General features: G+C 43.4%; 1 protein-coding gene across 1 annotated transcript in view; it reads right to left on the reverse strand.

The window, feature by feature from the left end:
• Positions 1 to 1,418: 1,418 nt before the first annotated feature.
• LOC138955164 (sodium- and chloride-dependent glycine transporter 2-like) overlaps positions 1,419 to 20,719 on the reverse strand; it is a 41,919-nt gene continuing 22,618 nt past the window's right edge. The window contains exons 11-13 of the mRNA XM_070326828.1: positions 18,314 to 18,414; positions 4,982 to 5,161; positions 1,419 to 1,529 (exon numbers count right to left, since the gene is read on the reverse strand). Of these exons, the coding sequence (XP_070182929.1) occupies positions 1,419 to 1,529; positions 4,982 to 5,161; positions 18,314 to 18,414 (392 nt within the window). The remainder of the gene's footprint in view (positions 1,530 to 4,981; positions 5,162 to 18,313; positions 18,415 to 20,719) is intronic.

Below are 20,719 nucleotides of genomic sequence, written 5' to 3' on the forward strand. Positions count from 1 at the left end.
CCATTGGTCAGTGGTTGTTGTGCTTGTTGGTTTTGCATCATGGACTAGAAAGAGAAATGTTCCGTACACGCTAAATCATGTGAAAGACGCAGATCAAAAATGAGCAGGACTGTAGACTGGGAACCGCTCCTTCAAGCGGAGAAGCAGAAAAACGATCTTTGAGCAGCATACGTGAGAACAGAGGGGTAACTTACAGTCTCTTGGAAGCAAAAGTTTGTTAGGTACTTGGTCACCGCTGCCACCATGTAAAATAACTTCTCTATTGTGTGAAAGAATAACAAACAAAAGTCCCTTGTGACCGTTTGGTTTATCTCAGGAAAACAGGAAGTAACAACAACAAAAAAGGAGTGGCCTCCCTTGGCTTACTCCTGTGCCCCGATCGAGTGGCAATAATATAACAGTCTGCAGCCTGCATTGCTTGTACAATCTGTTCGCGGATCAAGATAAACAAACGTCATATTAAGTTTGAAACACGCAAATGAAGTCATATATTGGAAAAGCAGGAGATCATGACATCACCTTTCGACAACAACAACAGAAACTCTATGCATAGTTGACAGGCATTGGCAGTATGATGCTTTATGATTTAGTTAGATATACATCAAACAGTCATCCTTTCACGAGGAAGATGACTACGAAGTATTGGGGGTAACAGAAATACTCATTGGAATGTCGTGTGATGAAGCAGTGAGATGAACACTGCATCCTGATAAGTTGGACTCCGTGTCAGCACCATCAGTCGTCCGTGCTGTCCTCTCCCTACACACTGCGTACCATCTTGGTAGAGGCTTTACCAAATGTTTCATGCACTGTGAACAGACAATTGGTTGAAGAAAATTCTTTGTCGTTTCCCACAAACATTGTGAAATGCAAGAATACCTATTTTATTTATGCTTACACTTAAAATCAATTGAAATTTAGAGCGCCAATTATTGGTTAATATGTAAACATATATATATTTATATATAATTACACGCCCCTGAGGAAGGCCTGGCAACAGGCTGCCACTTAAAATTCGTTGTTTGGCTTTTATTTTCCTTGATTTTGTTATATATAGTGTCATTAATGGATTAAGTGATCCATGGGTTAAGTATAGCTTGGGTATTGATTGTGGACGGAATGACATACATGGAATGATGTCAGAAGTACGTGTGTAATGTTTAGTTTTGAATGAAGAATGGAGAATGAGAGTGTGATCATTATTATGTTTGGATTACGTTAGGTATATAGTAAATATGGCCAAGAGGGAGAGAAAGGGAAGAATGAACAAGAGAGATGATACACGACTGTTTAGAAAGAAGAGATGGTTTAAGAGAATGTTATATTAAGACTTCGGTTTATTCTTTAGGAGTTTCCATGACGGTGTCCGGGGGTTGGAACCCACACTGGAGAGTTCGTGACGATGTCAGGACAAGAAGTCACATCGGCGAAGGTGGATGGACGGTGGAGTCCCCATTAACACTGGACGTTGAGACGAATCGGTACTTTTCGCTAAGGGCGAAGTAGTGTTTCTCGGAGAGGAACATGAGCTATGGAAAACGGTATCTGCATGGATTACAGTGGCACAAGAGTGTGTAAAGGACGGCATGAAGTGAGAACTACGAACTCGTGAGTGTCTGTCAACATCCTATCTTGTGGAATAACCTAATATTGAGATAGTATGGTTAAGAAAGATTGTTATACTATGTACTCACATGTATTGAGTGATTGCAATCACACCATGTGAACTGTGCGTTCGTGAGAGGTGATTGGTATTGCTGTATTGATGTGAAGAATTGTATTGTTATTTGTGAGGAAATAATAAGTCTGTATCCTCCCAGATTATGTGTGCGAAGTGTGTAGTGCACAGAGTGAAAGAGTCAGTTTAACTAGAAAGGGCAGAGCACGTAGTAATAGAAAATAACTTCGTGCGATTTACAAGCAAGAAACGTTAGGCACTGTCTCCTCGATAGCGCATGGGGTCAATGTTGTCAGGCCAATAGAATTCGAGAAAGGATGCCAAAACTTAGAGCGACCGACTTTTGGTCGCCCTAAATCGAAAGTGTTGTAAAATGGGGGCTTTAGGGCGACATTTGGGCGACCTAAGTCGGCTTAAGATTTATATGTATGTGGGCGTCTCTGATACTGAGCACAGACCAAAAATTGATAGGTGTACAACTTTGGGGATGTGTTTGGACACATTGCTGCAAATATGACAGAACCAAATGTTATTCATTTGCCTTCTGAGGCATTTTACTAATAAAATGAACGCTCAATATTACAAAAATCTGTTCTTGTGAATTTATAATATATTTTTGTAATCCGATGAGCGAGTCAAAATGGCGACGAAATGTGTGACATCGGTCAACACGCAACTTTGAAGTGCTCGTTTTTTTTTAAATTACACAGTTTTCAAATGCGATACAGGTGTTGAAAATACCACAAAGGATGAAAGTTAAATGATGCTAAGCAAAGTTGATAAATGACAAGGCATTTCGCCTAAACAGGCACGGTAAAAAGTCGGTCGCGTACATCCATTTTTCAAGAAAATATGAGAGTAGAATCATCTAAGGCCAGCATATTCAATAACAAATGGTCTCAAGAACTCACATTTTCACTGGCTTCTTTGTGCTGTGAATAGCAAGTCGAATCACACTATGGATGTCTCTTATGAAATCATTATGTTGCCATACCCCAAGATTCAAGAGACATTTGACTTTGGAAAAAACACTCCTGAGAACACACCACAAGCATGTTACTCTCCAAACAGTGAATTTTGAATGACAAAATCGATTTAAAATTCAGTAAAATCAATAAAAAAAAGTATATAATCGAAATGCTGCAAGGCTTGTTTGAATTTTGTTCAAAACTCAAAATAGATGTACACACCAAATGGCTACTGGTTTTGACAAGCAAATTCAATGCAATGTATTCTTCAAAATGACGAAATGGAACGCTGAACGTCATTACAATACGTAATTTCGTCGTGACGTCATTAGTACATATTTTTGTTCGGCCCGTACACTGTTATTCAGCCGGTACACTCATGTATTTGACCTGTGAACCTGTACCAGGCTTGATCCTGTTGGAGTAGGCTATAAATATCAGTCTGCTTAACCTCAACGTCTGATGACCACAATCGGTGCAGAAATGAGATATAACGGGTTTTAACTGACAAAAGTTTGTTTTTCTTCTTAAAAGGTGTATATCTAAATTCAGTCAGGGTTTGTTGTCCAGTCAGGGTTTGTGGTCCTATCAAACAAACATCGTCAAAATCAAAGAAAAATATCCAACCTTAACTGTTTTTAACGGACAAAAGTTTACTTTTCTTCATCAAAAGTTTGAATTGAAATTTAGTTAGGGACAACAGATCTACCTACAAAATTTCACTAAGATCGGTGAAAAAATGGGGTTTAACGGTTTTTCAAACTGCCAAAACTTTGGTTTTTGTCTTGAAAAGTATGTTATGATATTCAGTTAGAAACAACAGACCTACTAACCAAATTTCACAAAAATCGGCTTAAAAATGAGATTTAACGGACTTTTAACTGCCAAAAATATTGCTTTTTTCTCTTGAAAAGTATGTGTTTCAGTTTAATTAAGAACAACGGACTACTATGCCAATTTTTGTGACAATCCAACTTTAAATTACAAAATGTCACACTCTCCGTGCCAAGATTGAAGACGCCCACCTATGTATATTATATATGAAGATCCAAAAGACAACGTGTGACGGAAACATCAAGCTTTAGTTGTCTGTTCAGATGAGGCACCTCTGCACATACATTATTCTAAAGGCACGTCTGTTGATATATATATATGTATGTGTGTGTGTATGTGTGCGTGTGTGTGTGCGTGTGTGTGTGTGTGTGTGAGTGTGTGTATGTGTGTGTGTGTGTGTGTGTGTGTGTGTGTGTGTGTGTGTGTGTGTGTGTGTGTGTGTGTAAAAGAGAGAAAGAGACGGAGACAGAGAGAGGCAGACAGAAAGAGAAAGAGAGCGAGAGAGTCAAGTTACAATGAGAGGAGAATCTACCAGGAGATAAACCTGTGCATACAAGACTTACGTAACACAAACTATTAACAGCTATTGTGTTTTCAGCATAGCAATAGGGGTCAATATTTAGAGAGACAAACGTATTAGATATTCTCTCTCTCTCTCTCTCTCTCTCTCTCTCTCTCTCTCTCTCTCTCTCTCTCTCTCTCTCTCTCTCTCTCTCTCTCTCTCTCTCTCTCTCTAACACGTCGCAATAAGCCCTTTCTCCCTGGTCCCCTCGCAGCACACTCTGATTGAACACCGGCAGCGGTCAGTGACGAGGTTTGTGAGAAAAGTGAATTTATCATCGATACTGTTCTGAGCACATTACCATTTGCACATTTGACATTATGTGATATGTATAAGGACCTCCGATACAAAACATTATATACATTCTGCAAGAATGTGAGATGAATCTGTGACAGGGTGACCCCGTCATTAGTACACAATATAACAGCACAATATATGTGTGAACGTTAGACAACAGCTGACATTTGTATTTGCATTTCGTTTCGGTAAATAGGGGTAAAGCGGTACAGGCTAACTTGGATGTTTTTGTCCAGTACACAGTTTGAATATGTTGCCGATCATGTTTTGTTATGTGTCCATTTTTTGTCAAGGCTTTATACTGCATATTCAGGTGCCTGTCTAGTCGTAGCAGTCTGTCTTGATGAGATCGGGTTTAAGCATTGCAACACGCGTTCATAATAACTGAACGTTTCTTTGCTATATATATCCGAGGGCAGGCGTGCTAAGGGAGACAAAAACTTATACCGAGGCTTTTTTTTTTATAACAGAGTATTCCTTGAGTGGATACTTTTTAATGGAAGGAAGAAGACATTTGGCAGGAAAATAAAATGTTATTTCTTGTAAGCAACGTTTCTAAAAGCTAGGTCCTCATGAGTGGGTTCCAGTATACATGCGACATGAATGTACTGTGCATTTTGTTCCAAACAATGCAACGCTTACCTTCAAAAGCGATACAGAGTTGGTTCGCTTCATCTTGAATATCTTAAAAACAGCCACACCAAGAACAGCCATGACAGAGCTGAGAGTAAGAAGGAGACCAATAACTTCCGCCCAACCGGGGAAAATGTAGTCGCCATACTTGGTTGGCACAAAATTGACACATGAAAAGATCAGGATACCCTGAAATGTTAAACAAAACAAGACAAATGATGTTATTAACAAGTTTATCAAAACAAAAATAAGCAAGAACGAAGAAGCGTGATCAGCCGTTTAAGTCAAGCATGCAAACATGACACACCAGTTTCCAGGACTTTCCGGATGAACTGTTAGTGGATAGGAGTGCTGAGACCAAAGCTAGGAAGAGAAAGACTAGGACAGGCAGAGAGGGGGAGTAAAAGGGAGACTGCGTAAAAGTAAGTGCCACCCACCCCTCCCCGCCTTGAGCATGTCAAATGTTCACTGGATTCGCCTCAGGAAACACAACTTGTGTTGTGATAAAATGAGACAGTGTTGCCATTGACGGTTGTGGTGTACCCTGTTGCTGGGACAGAGAATGTGCTGTCAGTGACAAGAAGTCAGGCGGTGGTGTGTGCCTGTATGTAACTGGTGCTTGGAGCGCCAAAGGTAACATCAAGCCTGGTCTTAACTGGGCGAACCCTTTGGATCGCAGAAGTAAGGTTCGGAATGATCCCCGATCTCGGGTTCGTGTCTTAACTGAGATGAATTTGGACGAACCAGTTCGAATGATTCACCTAGAACAAGATTGTTTATTAACCGGGTTTTTTCGCGACAGCTAAAGAAAAGGGAGAATTCACAACACGTAGACATGCAAAATAAGTAAATTCTTCCCCTTTAAAATGTTCAAGACCAAAGAATGACAGTTGTTTGCAAATTAAACCAAAACGTGTTGTCTCCGTTTACAACACTATGATACTATTGCAATTGTAGCAATGATGTGCGAAATCAACAATCCAATGAGCGACCGAAGGCCTCAGCAATGGATCCCCAAAGCCTCGTTCCGCGCTTCCCGGCATGGAGACACAACCACTTAAACAAACGAGCTGTACTAACAGTCTAAATTGCTTTGTGAAACATTTCTTTAAACACACATCTTATACTAGTGCTTTGTCAAAATAGAAAGCAAGATGCCTATGCACCACCAGTCCTTCTCACAATGTATTTCTCCCCTCACATAACGATGCGAAAAACTGTGTATGTGTGTGTGTGTGTGTGTGTGTGTGTGTGTGTGTGTGTGTATGTGCGTGTGTGTGTGTGTGTGTGTGTGTGTGTGCGTGCGTGCGTGCATGCGTGTGTGTGTATATATATATAGATGTGTGTGTGTGTATATCTGTGTATATGTGTGTGGATGTGTGTGTGTGTGTGGGTGTGTGTTTAGCATCATGGGAATTGTCCGCCGAACGGCGGATTTCCGCCGAAATTTGTGTTTGTTCCGCCGGAAAAGCAAAAGTGCCCGCCTACAAAATAAAGGGGGGAGGCACACAAAACACGCACCGGTTACTTTTGCATTAGCGCAAAAGCCCGCGAAAACTTTGTTCACGCGCTGCTACCGCCCGCCTCAGTTACTTGAACTTTGAGTGAAACAGCTCGCTGTTGATTCGCTGGCACACTATAAGATTCGCGGGCACGCGACAGCATTGAACGCAGTGTACCAGTGAAAAATGTCGATCGCGCGTGTTGTAAAACGTGGTCAAAGATTCGATGACACTGGATGCGCGAACAAATGGAAATGGGAGTGGGTGTCGGCTGTTGTAAAAGTGAATCAGGCTCCTGTGAAGTGAATAGAGACAAACAGCGCGTCGGCACCCGATTTAGAAAAATTGATGTCTGTGGTTCAGCATAGTGCATCGTCTGCAACACCTACTAACTGTTACTGACCATCTCCGCAGGAAGAAGCACATTGAAACGTGCTCTTCTCTGAAGGACAATCAACGTTTGCCAGGTGGGTTTTTTTCTGCTCAAGTAAGGCACAGTGCTCCTGAATTGTTTGATTTTCCTTCGATTTTATACGGCAGAAGATTTTGGCTCAAGTCAAGCGAAGAACACCACTCTAGATCTGAACTTTGCGCATCTGTTTCAGTTTTTCTCCATTCGAATGTCACTGTGCTGATCGTATTCGTAATCTTCGAACTATATTTACCAAATTTAAGCAAGGGTTGGAGCTGGGCTGGTACCCAAACCGCTAACCCACAAATCGAAGAAAAATCTATGCGTTGAGCCTTATTTTCTTCTTCTTTTTTTATACTTTTTTTAAAAAATCATTGTAAGAGATCATGGGAAAGTAACTTAAGTAGGCAATTCTTATTGGTGAGTCTTTGTAACTTTTATGTTTGAAAGTAAACCAGATTGTGTTACAAGTTACATTTTCCTGTTTGTCTCAAAAGATCAATTGTTTTACAAATTTCAACCATATATTAAATGTATATATTTTTGTTCTTCAAAAAATCAAAAGTGTCAATTAAGAGGAACGATAAATTGTTTTTAAACTGAAGGTGAGGCGATGGTATTTAGGACTGGACAAGGATGGAGAGAAAAGGGGGAAGGAATGGAGATAGCGGATGTGGGCGGGACCTAGAAGAAAGGAGGGAGGGTGGAGGGTGTTGTAGTGGAGGTTTGGCGCCAAACGTTCTGGCAAGTGAGTGCCAGAGGATACACGCTCTTGCATTAGCGGCAAAGCAGCAGCAGCAGCAGCATTGAAGTGCGCGCGTCAGCAAGTGAACATTATTTGTGATCATGTCCGAAATAGAACAATGGTGTAAGGAGTCAAACCTTCCTTCAGCGGTGATCAGCGTCCTCGTCAAAGAGGGGTTTGATTCGTTGGCGGCCCTCAAATGTGTCGAGCCGGAGGATTTGGACTCTCTGAGTGCCAACATAAAAAGGGGGCATCTTGCCCTGCTTCGGGCAGGGATTAAAACCCTGCAAGCAAAAGATGGGGGAGGCCCCATGAGCAACGACACCGCCAGAGGTGCCAGTGGTTTGGCGGAATTGCTGGGGCGACTCAACATGGACGGTTCGCCAGTGACGCCGGCAAGACCAAACGGATGATCATCGACTTCGTTTCATCCTCGTTGGCTGTTGAGGAGGAGGTGTCTCTTGGCGGAGGGGTGACAATCAAATTACCCAATACAAAGCCGAAGTTAGATCGGGTGTCACCCTCCGCCTGGATTGTTGCAAATTTCATTTTTCATTTTCATTTTCATTTTTTTTTCATTACTTTATTGTCCCATCGCTGGGAAATTCGGGTCGCTTCCTCCCAGTGGAAAGCTAGCAGCAACGCAGTCGCGCTACCCAGGTGTCTGCGTGTTTAGGTGTATTCAGCCACCTGCACTTATGGCAGAATGACCAAGGTCTTTTACGTGCCATTGTGATGACACGGGGGTGGGACATGGCTTCCGTCTCTGGGTCTGCACATAAAGTTGACCCGTGTCCGTCCCGGCCCGAATTCGAACCTGCGATCTTTCGATCACAAGTCCAGTGCTCTACCAACTGAGCTACCGGGCCCCAAATGCCAGAATCATGGCCACACTCCTGTCCCGTGATAAATACTTTGATGTAGCGGCCTATTTACGCTACACAGAGATGGTGCGGGAGTTAGGCTGCCGTTTCACCTGGCAGTCTGTGCTCATCTTCGATGACGAATATCGACAGCGTCAGGCTGCCGACAAATTGCCGACAGTTGTGCTTCGGGAGCCGGCTACGCCAGCCACCAAGAAGTCTGGCGGCAACGGCGGAGCCAGTGGCGCGCACCGACAGCGACCGACAGGACCAGGGGGCAAAGAGGTGTGCCTGCAGTACAACAAGGGGTCATGCGCCTATGGTCCACGTTGTATCTACGAGCACGCGTGCAGCAGCTGCGGCAACGACCATCCCACAACCCAGCACTCAGCGAACCCTGGCAGCCACCCCCAGATATATGATCCAGCACAGCATATTGCCTCTACGGCCAAGGTAGGCCCCAACCACTCTAGTCCTTATGCAGCACAGAACCCTGACAATCGTAACTTTCTCTGTGGTAGTTCTTCCATTAGCGCAAAACTTCATATTTGGCAAAATGAGCTTGTAGCGATAAGACCTTTTTGTTGGATGGCATAGAACACGGTTTTCGCATTATTGAAAGAGGCAGTGTAGTAACACCAGTAGAACATAAGAACCACAGATCAGCGATACAGCATAAAGTAGCAGTAGAGCAGGAACTCATAGATCAGATAAACAAAGGAAACTACGTTATTGCTTCAAAGAAGCCTACCATAGTTAGTGCCTTGGCAGCTATACCAAAAAACGATAAAGAAATTAGACTCATTCACGATGGCAGCAGACCTTATGGACAAGCAATGAACGATTACTCAATACCGGAAAGTGTTAAATTTCAAACATTAGGAGATGCCTGTAAATTGGCAAAGAGCGGATATTGGTGCGCTAAAGTTGATCTTCAAGTAGCATACGGATCTGTGTGTATCCACCCAGAGAACTATCAGGTAACTGGACTCAAATGGTTTTTTGGTGATGACAAAACACCTACTTATCTTTTTGACAGCAGACTGCCGTTTGGCAGTAACGTAGGTCCCGCTCATTTCCATAGGATTTCACAGGCTGTGAGACGGTGTATGATTAGACGAGGAATGAGTGGAGTAGTGGCCTATATTGATGATCTTTTGTTAGCAACAGAAACAAAAGAAGAGTGTGAAAAAATGCTTTTTACCTTGATTAGATTACTCAGAGAATTAGGGTTTAACATCAGTTGGAAGAAAGTGGTGGGGCCTACCCAGCGCATCACCTTCCTGGGGGTGGACATTGACACCCAGGCCTGCACACTGTCGTTGGGCAACGACAAGATACAACAGCTACGACAGAAGCTACAGCAGTTTCAGCGGAAACAACGCGCAAGCAAGCAGCAGCTACAGAGGGTACATCACGAAGCGTCCCGGTACCGAAGCGTCCCGGTGCCGAAGCGTCCCGGTGCCGAAGCGTCCCGGTGCCGAAGTGTCCCGGTGCCGAAGCGTCCCGGTACCGAAGCGTCCCACTATAACGCGTCACAGGACTTAGACTTTTTTTTATATTTAGTCAAGTTTTGACTAAATATTTTAACATGGAGGGGGAATCGAAACGAGGGTCGTGGTGTATGTGCGTGTGTGTGTGCGTGTGTGTGTGTGTCTATGTGTGTGTGTAGAGCGATTCAGACTAAACTACTGGACCGATCTTTATGAAATTTGACATGAGAGTTCCTGGGTATGAAATCCCCGAACGTTTTTTTCATTTTTTTTATAAATGTCTTTGATGACGTCATATCCGGCTTTTCGTGAAAGTTGAGGCGGCACTGTCACGCCCTCATTTTTCAACCAAATTGGTTGAAATTTTGGTCAAGTAATGTTCGACGAAGCCCGGACTTCGGTATTGCATTTCAGCTTGGTGGCTTAAAAATTAATTAATGACTTTGGTCATTAAAAATCTGAAAATTGTAAAAAAAAATAAAAATTTATAAAACGATCCAAATTTACGTTTATCTTATTCTCCATCATTCGCTGATTCCAAAAACAGATAAATATGAGATAAATAAGCTCTGAAAATTAAATATATAAAAATTATTATCAAAATTAAATTGTCCAAATCAATTTAAAAACACTTTCATCTTATTCCTTGTCGGTTCCTGATTCCAAAAACATATAGATATGATATGTTTGGATTAAAAACACGCTCAGAAAGTTAAAACGAAGAGAGGTACAGCTCTCTCTCTCTCTCTCTCTCTCTCTCTCTCTCTCTCTCTCTCTCTCTCTCTCTCTCTCTCTCTCTCTCTCTCTCTCTCTCTCTCTCTCTCTCTCTCTCTCTCTCTCTCACACTCTCTCTCTCTCTCTCTCTCTCTCTCTCTCTCTCTCTCTCTCTCTCTCTCTCTCTCTCTCTCACACACGCACACGCCGGCACAGCCGGTATCGTACAAACAAACTCACACACAGAAAAACATCGGTGCATATATATATATACTAGATGATTACCCGTTTCGCCGGGTACCGGCTTCGCCGGGAAGAAGTAGAGCCAAATACCAGACTGTGCCTGGGACCCGGCTTTGCCGGGTGTACGCCGGCTTAGCGCACGAAGGAAAGGAGATACACGCGCAAAACACTGGAGACCTTCTAAAAATAGTAACGTGAAGTGACCTTCTAAAAATAGTAACCTAGTAACGGGAATATGAATTGACGCCACACGGAGGAAGGGAGATAATCGCGGCTGAAAACACTGGAGAAGATAAGGAAGAGTTACTGGTAGTGGATCCCGACAACAACAACAACAACAACAACAACAAAATCGGTTCAGCGCGCACAGCGCTGCGCGCTGAGAGCACGTGTTGAAATATCTCATCGATGAGGTTGTGTCCGGGGTGTAGCTGAATACGGTGTCCAAATTTGAAAAAGATCCACCGATAACTTTGGCCGTGCATCGCGAACAGACAGACAGACAGACAGACACTAGTCGTGTATATAGATACGGTAATGGTATAATGCGAGTGAGAGAGGTGAGGGGGAAAGAGCGAGCGAGAAAGAAAGAGCAAGAAAAGACAGATGGAGAGAGAGAGGGGGGGGGGGGGGGAAGAGACAAGGAGTAAGCGATTTTAAAGAGGTACAGAGAAAGAGTGAATAAGAGGTACAGGGAGAGAGAGAGAGATATATATATATAAAGAGAGAGAGAGAGAGAGTGAGAGAGGGAGGAGAGAGAGAGAGAGTACTCAGCAGGGCCGGACTAGGCTAAGAGGAGGGGGGGGGGGGTTGCCAGTGGTGGTCCAGGGGGATCTTCCCCCTGGCGGTGGCTGATGGGTAGGTCCTATTCTGAGATAGGAAAATGGTCGCTCCTTGCATGAAACGGCATAAAATAAACAATAATAAAAAATGTTTTTAATAAGTGAGGTACATGTTTAGGCTAGGGGGGGGGGGGGGGTTGCGCAACCCCTATAACGCCCCCGGTAGTCCGGCCCTGCTCAGAATGGTTTATTGTATTAAGGCCTAACGGAGAGAGAGAGAGAGAGAGAGAGAGAGAGAGAGAGAGAGAGAGAGAGAGAGAGAGAGAGAGAGAGAGAGAGAGAGAGAGACTGAGTGAGTGAGCGAGCGAGTGAGCAAGAGAAAGACACAGAGAGTCACACACACACACACACACACACACACACACACACACACACACACACACACACACACACACATATATATATATATATATATACACACTGAAACAGACACACACATATTGTTCCATATACGTACAGACATACACACAGACAGATGGACAAAGTGAATCCAGTATGCCCTCCTCCAACTTCGTTGGGCAGGGGTATACATATAATTGTTCCATATCTGACAACATTTCACGGGTGAAGCAAGTTTACTTTTAGTATAGTTTCAGAACAATCATGTAAATTAGTAAGCTTTCAGAACAATCACGCATGAGGGCTTCAGGGGCGGATCAGTTGCTTTGTAAGGGGGGGTGCACTTTGAATCGAAAGTGAATGTGATGGGCGCTCGCGCCCGAATTTGCTAGGGGGGTCCGGGGGCATGCCCCCCCCCGGAAAAAGTGTTTGCCCAAAGAAGCAAAATGGTGCCATCTGGTGCCATTTGAACTTTGAAATGGTCATAGAATCAGCTTTCCAATTTTTTTTTTTTTTTTTTTTTGCTGGAGGTGCACCTGCACCCTGTGCACCCCCCCCCTCGTGACACAGAGAGTCACACACACACACACACACACACACACACACACGATTACGATGAAATAAATAGTCTACTTTCAGAACAATCATGTAATAGTCACTTTTCAGAACAATCACGCGTAACACACGGCTGTTACGCGTGATTGTTCTGAAAAGTGACTATTACATGATTGTTCTGAAAGTCTACTATTCATTTCATCGTAATCATGTAAGCCCTCATACGTGATTGTTCTGAAAGCTTACTAATTTACATGATTGTTTTGAAACTCTACTAAAGGTAAACTTGCTTCACCCGTGAAATGTAGTCAGATATGGAACAATATATTATATGTATACCCCTGCCCAACGAAGTGTGTTTGAGTTGATCCGTCTTCTGTGTGCGCGACAGCTTCAGATGTGTGTTTGAGTTGATCCGTCTCTCCACTCCCTTTTTTTAGGTGTAGGGGGTGGGGGAGGTTTGTTCATATCAACTGACACTTTATCAAACCATTTGAATAATTCATATACAAAATTCTGGTGGTTGCTGTGTAATAAAAAAAACAAGTGTCACTGAAAACAGAGATGTGCTAATACATTTAGCTTTCATGTGTGTGTATGTGTGGTGTGTGTGTGTGCGTATGTACTCAGTGCACTGGCGTCGGAAACTGGGAAGGGGGGGGGCAGCTGCTGTTCCTGGGGTGTGGGGGGGGGGGCAAACATGTCTTTTTGCCCCCCCCCCAATATTTAGGATGACAAAAATATTCACAGAGAGAGAGAGAGAGAAGAGAGAGAGAGAGAGAGAGAGAGAGAGAGAGAGGGGGGAAGAGAGAGAGAGAGAGAGAGAGAGTGTGAGAGAGAGAGTGAGAGAGAGAAGAGAGAGAGAGTGTGTGAGAGAGAGAGAGAGAAGAGAGAGAGAGAGAGAGAGAGGGAGAGAAGAGAGAGAGAGAGAGAGAGTGTGTGAGAGAGAGAGAGAGAGAGAGAGAGAGAGAGAGAGAGAGAGTTGATAAACAAAATACCCCCCCCACACACACACACACACACAAAAGAAGTATATTGTCTCGCGTGCAAGAACTTTATAGCCCAGACTCCCCACCCATCTCGCAACCCCGGACATCTCCTCACGTCTCTCATCCCCTCTCCACTTGAATTTTTAGTTCATAAAAAAAAAAGAAGTTTCATTTGTGAAAATTATTTGTTGTGCCTTTCGTCTTTAAAGGGGCAAAAATTAGCTTCCATTTTCCCTCTTTGCCATGCCTTTCGATCCATTATGGTGACCTAGCCACCTAAGCATGGCAAAGAGGGAAAATCAAAAGTTTCTATGTGTCCCTTTAAACCTGTAATTAGAATTTTGAGTTGGGAATACTCAAGAAGAATCATTACATTTTTGAAGATTATAAATAATTTTTGTCTTTGGACATTTAATTTGAATTTTGAGTTGAGAACAATAAAGAAGACATGTTCAATGTATGAAACGTATTACTTGTTGAGTTTGTATTCATTGGGCTGGGGTATAAATATCAATATCACTAAAGATTTAGTATCATTGTATCAAAATATTGTTCCATATACATACAGACATACACACAGACAGATGGACAAAGTGAATCCAGTATACCCCCCTCCAACTTCGTTGGGCTGGGGTATACATATTGTTCCATATCTGACAACATTTCACGGGTGAAGCAAGTTTACCTTTAGTAGAGTTTCAGAACAATCATGTAAATTAGTAAGCTTTCAGAACAATCACGTATGAGGGCTTACATGTTTACGATGAAATAAATAATAGACTTTCAGAACAATCATGTAATAGTCACTTTTCAGAACAATCACGCGTAACACACGGCAGAGTTACCAACTCTGTTGTTTGATGGCATCTAACTGGCGCAAAATTGTTTTTAACAAAACCGGAATCAGGGGATCTTTCTTGCGGGAAAGTTCCGCGGCAATAGCGGGTTGCGGCAATAACGGGTTGCGGCAATAGCGGGTTGCGGCAATAACGGGCCGCGGCAAGAACGGGCCGCGGCAACAACGGGCCGCGGCAATAGCGAGTTGTAACCGTTATAATAGACATATCCCTCTTGTGAACGGAAGCCAACGGACTTTTCCCCCAAACTTGTTCACACGGGTACAGTATATCCAAATTGGTGTGTTGTGAGTACAGATCTAAAGTAAAGTTGGGGAAAAGTTGGACAAAAAGTGATTTTTTTTTTACCGAAAGCAAATCAAGGTCTGTGCAAGATTTAAAAAATCAGTGAAGTCAAGATCAAATCAAGGTCAAGATTAAATTTAAAAAAAAATAAATATGGTTAGTCAAGTCAAGGTCAAATCAAGGTCAACAAGGGCGGATCTGGGGGGGGGGGGGGGTTACACGGGTTACGTAGCCCCCCCACCCACCCCAAAAAAGAGGTAATTTATTGGCTCAGGATGCACCAGATAGCTCTATTTTGCTTCTTTGGATAAAAAAAAATTTCCGGGGGGCATGTCCCCGGACCCCCCTAGAGGCTTAGGCGCCTTCGGCGCCGTCAACTTGTATCTTCGCAGTCATTTTGACCCCCCCCCCCTCCAAAGTGAATTGATCCGCCCTTGGTCAAGGTTTAAAAAAAAAAAAAAAGTCTAAGTCCTGTGACGCGTTATAGTGGGACGCTTCGGTACCGGGACGCTTTGGTACCGGGACGCTTCGGGGTGTCCCCGCTACAGAGCCTCGCAGGCTCTCTCAACTGGGCGTCATGTGTGGTTCGGGGAGGCAGATTTTTTCTCCGTCGCATACTTGACGCACAAAAACCTTTGCAGCAGCAAAAGCACAAAACTAGACTTACAAAAGCCTTTCATGAAGACTTGCAATGGTGGTTGTCTTTTCTTACAGTGTTCAATGGTACCGTGTATTTGTATGTCGATGCGTGCAACACAGCAGCAGGAGCCTTTTACCAACGTGACTGGGTTTATACTTGTTTTGAAAATGCCATTCCCGCAGCAAAAACCCTGCACATAAATTTCAAGGAAATCATTGCCGTCGTGAAAGCAGTTGAACGCTGGTCGCACTTGTGAGGAGGAAAAAGCGTGGTTTTCCACACTGATAGTACTGTTGCTAAAGGTGTCATAAACAAAGGGCGATCGACGAACACTTACGTTAATTGTCTGTTACGAAAAGTGGCGTGGGAATGTGCTAAGATAAATTGTAATATTTCTGCGGTGCATGTGGCAGGATCAGTTAATATTATTTCTGACAGTATATCACGCCTCCACGAAGGGAAGTTGGACCAATTAGTGGACTTGTTATCATGGTACCACCACGGACGCAGACCCGCAATCTTTTGGGAAGATCATATGTCAAGTGCGACGCTTGCCTTTCTTGGTCGCAGGTGCGGCTACGGCTAGTCTGGGTGCGGAACTGAAGAGAGGGGTGGCAGGTTATCGCGCCCTGAACTTTGCGGAAAGTAACAAAAAGACTTACCAGACTCAGTTAAATTCCTACCTACAGTTCTGTGACTCTATGTACATTCTTCCAGTGCCAGCGTCAGAGCAAACACAGCAGAGCAAACACAGCGTCACAGTATGCTGCGTTCCTTGCGAGGCGCATCAAACCAGCGTCAGTGAAACAGTACCTCAACATAATTCGCATTCTTCATTTGGAATGTGGCAAACAGCACCCATATAGAGACTCTTGGTATGTCAAAACCACCTTGAAGGGAATTGACAAATGCATGGGGTGTCCACCTACGAGAAAGACGCCGATTACTCCTGAAGTGCTACTATCTATTCGCAAAGACCTTAACTTTTTGTATGTTGAAGACTGTGTGTTTTGGGCCGCTTGTTTGGTTCTTTTCTTTGGACTGTTGAGGAAGTCAAACCTCTTTCAAGACGATGGCACTTTTGACCCGACAAAACAGCTGATTAGAGACAGCTTCCATTATGACCGAACATGACTGTGTTACAATTGTGGTGACTTGGAAAAACGATCCAACGCAAAGAAAAAACACTAGCTATGAAATTACCTGTGTTATTGGATCATCCTCTGTGCCCCGTTACTGCGGTAACTGCAATGTTTCGGATCTTGGGCGCGGCACCCTCGAAGTCCCAAGCCTTTCCACTCAAAGGTTCCAAATTTAATAAACGCTTGCGTCTTTTTACTGCAGCTGCTGCGGGGAATTTTAGTAGTCACAGGTTTAGAAGGGGCGGCGCAACGTGGGCTGTGTCTTGTGGAGTCCCGGGGGAAATAGTTAAACTCATGGGAGACTGGGCAAGCACCTGTTACTTAAGGTACTTAGACCAAATACCAAATAATGTTATAGACAAGTACAGATATCTTTTCTCCGATAAATTACCTAAACACTGATTACCGATTCTCGTCTATTGGGCAAAGGAAGGGCTTCCTTGGTTGGGAGAAGTCCACAGACAACTGTATTGTTGATGTCCGTTAAAGTGATATCAAATGTATGTATGTGTCTGTTGACCTGTATGAAAAAGAGGACAGTAAATGGCCCCCCTGGTTTTGCCCAATGTACGAGACTCGTGAACAGTCGTTATCTCTTGGAATGTCTGCGAGAGAATGGAGGGAGAGTCACTTAGTACATCTCTATGGGGTGAGAGTCTGTGTGTGGCCGTAGTGTGATTGTGTGTGTGGATAGGGAGTGGCCCACAAGGGCGGAGGGGGGAGATGAGGGGAGGTGAGGGGGGGGGTGCGTCAAGGAACGGAAGTTTAAGTGTCAATTTAGAGGAACGATAAATTGTTTTTAAACTGAAGGTGAGGCGATGGTATTTAGGACTGGACAAGGATGGAGAGAAAAAGAGGAAGGAATGGAGATAGCGGATGTGGGCGGGACCTAGAAGTAAGGAGGGAGGGGGGAGGGTGTTGTAGTGGAGGTTTGGCGCCAAACGTTCTGGCAAGTGAGTGCCAGAGGATACACGCTCTTGCATTAGCGGCAAAGCAGCAGCAGCAGCAGCATTGGAGTGCGCGCGTCAGCAAGTGAACATTATTTGTCCCACCAACCAACCGCTATCTACCCCCATGGCAATTTGCTAAATGGTGAGAGGGGGGGTGGGGTACGTCAAGGAGCGGAAGTTTAAGTGTCAGTTTAGAGGAACGATAAATTGGTACTAAAAACTCTGATTCTAAAAACAGAATTTAAATGCAAATTTGGAGCTCAGATGACACCAGATTGCACCATCTGGGTTCTTTGGAAAGAAACATGTCCGGGGGGGCATGCCCCCGGACCCCCCTAGTAAGGCTAGGCGCTTCCAATTTTCAATTCCCATTCCTGATTATCATTATGCAATTATGAATGGAGAGAGGAGGGAAGCATTATGTTGTCTCCTTCTCTGTGCGTGTGTGCATGCTTGTGTTGATGTGCATGTATGTATATGCGGGATTGTTGGTGTGGGTGTCACTGTAATTTGTGGCGGGAGTATATATGCATTACAAAGACTTCAATGGCAGAGTGATACGCGCGGTTGAAGTGATCATCACCATCGGCATCATCATCATCATCAGCAGCAGCAGCAGCAGCAGCAGCATTATCATGTTCCATCTTGTATTAAAAAAAGGAGTATTAACGACGGACTCTGTGTAATCCTTGGATACGAACATTTTAAAAAATGAGAGACGGCAATTGAGTAGCATCTTAGGATGTAGAGAGAGTTACAAAAATACGTACAGCAAGACCGATGGGAGCGAAATACTTCCAGCTGAATGTCCAAATCTTTGAAGGTCTCCTACCAAGCATTGATTCCATGTTGTCCAAGATCCGATCAGTCCCTGTTGATTAAATGTTCACATACTAAAGCAATTTACGAATGTATTCGTATCAAACACATATCAAACGAATAGACGGTTACATTTTCACATACGGTAGTGTCAATCCAGGGGAGCCTACAACACGGGCACTACCAAAATCAAATTCTCAAAAGCAAGGTTTAATTCCCGCGTAAACATCGATGCACAATTAGAAAAGCTAAAACACAACACATGTTGCATATCATATTTCAGGGCTCCCAAACGTGTTCGTCCTGCGTCCTAGATGCACTAGAAGCCGAACACACGTACTAGGCATTCACGGAGAGGGTCCTGGGACGCACTAGACCTAAACAGATCGGGCCCCGGGACGCACCAGATATTCGTCATCGTGCGCACCCTAGACACTGATTGTAGTCGTTAGCTTAGTTTGGTGCCGGCAGCAATGCCAGTTTCACGCAGGAACAAAATCACAAATGAGGCTTGAACCCGATGCAGATGTTGTTGTGCCCGGCAAAGGTGTTGATCGAAAATGCTCTGGTTGCTGGCACAATAGTTTGTCGGGATATTTCAGCTGTGAACGAACACAGTGCTCATGCAGACAGATCCAGCGAAGCAATGGAGGAAAACATCGCACACACCAAATAAACATAGAATATGTGTTTATGAATGCACTGCTAGCAATTGGATCTCAGTCTTGGAAATAAATCTACCTCGCTTTGTTTTCAAACTTGCTCAAGAACACACGGAGAGCTATACGATCCGACAAACATGTGGATCACCTTGCCATCTGGCATTCCATATCCAGGGTTTAAGGTGCCCGAGCAAGACAAGCAGTCAAGCATCTCCCACTGGTTGCCCCATAGTAACTATACCCCTGGCAAAGAACAATCACATGCCTCCAGATATTGACCATATTGACAAGACTTAATAAAAGCTACTGACCCAGACGTGTCCATTGTAAACCGTGAATGTGCATCAGTTGCACGGAATGTGACATCGGACTTGCACAGTAAATGTATTTTTACGATTTTAAGGCCTGTTTGTGTTATTCACGTGCATAATTTTAAACGTTTTACAATAAAGCAGACATTGGACATATTTCAAACTAAAATATAAATGCGTATGGGTTACATCTGAATGCCTTGTGTAAAAACACAACAACAGCAAAGACATCAAACAAAAATAATATAAAACTGTCTTAAATCTTATTTGGGAACATTTTACTTCCTTTGAGTGAATTTGGGGGTTGTCGGCGCATTGGCAGAACATCAAGCTTATGTTTATGTGTGTTCATATTACGGATCACATCAAATGAAATTCACTGCTGCAACTTCAGTTCATTATATAACAATACCATTTTTAAAATGTAAAGAAGGCAGCTTGCGTTTGTGTTGTGCGGTGACGTGAAACAACCGCTACCCATTTAATCCCACCGTCCCTAAATAGGGACGTTAACATTTTCTGCTGAAAACCTATTCACTATCTGCCATTTTTGTATTCAGAATTTAAGTTTGTCATTGCTATAACAAGAGTGGTAACCAAACGAGTTCCAGACCTTACAGCTATAGTATTTAGCAGGTAACCTAGATTCAGCCCTGACTGGCCAAACAGTCGTATGGCCGGGTGCGCTAAAATGATTACATCAATGAATGTGTCTTCATTTCCCCTATTTTTTTGTTAATGTTGTATTACAAACAGGGCAACACATGCAATGCACATACGTGACACATCCATGGAGTAACTGGGTTTGAGCTCCAGGTGAAACATAGATTGTCAAATTTGTTTTTAGTCTGGCTGTTTTTTTTTTATATGTGGAACCATCCCAACTTTGGGTTCGCGTTTTTGAAGACAACAACTGTAAACATTTACGCTCAAAGACCCAATCAATGTTGATGATCAACACGACGATTCATTTTCAATTGAAAACTAAGCTGTGCAATCGCAAGTTGCACTTCCAGAAACTTATTGAACTTGCAAATATAATAGCAGTTCTGTCATGTTTTATATAGAAGAAAAGTAACACACAGCTAGGTTACGCTTGACATCACAAGTATGACTTGATATATTACACTTGTTAACAGCGTTGGGGCCATGCATTGGTTACGTTCTAAATTTCATACCTGCACAATATCAATGTGTCTCTCTGTAAATTACTTTGCTTATTTTTGAAATACCAAACTGATGATACCAACGATGTTTGATACTTTTGTGGCAGACCAGCATTTTGCGTCTGACCTTGCCTTCGAGCTCTGACGATAACAATGATACAAAAGACGATTACTAGGCTGCCCTTGGACCAAATAATGAAACTGGTCTGACAACATAC

This window comes from Littorina saxatilis, unplaced genomic scaffold (assembly GCF_037325665.1).
Source record: "Littorina saxatilis isolate snail1 unplaced genomic scaffold, US_GU_Lsax_2.0 scaffold_166, whole genome shotgun sequence".
Taxonomy (NCBI): domain Eukaryota; kingdom Metazoa; phylum Mollusca; class Gastropoda; order Littorinimorpha; family Littorinidae; genus Littorina; species Littorina saxatilis.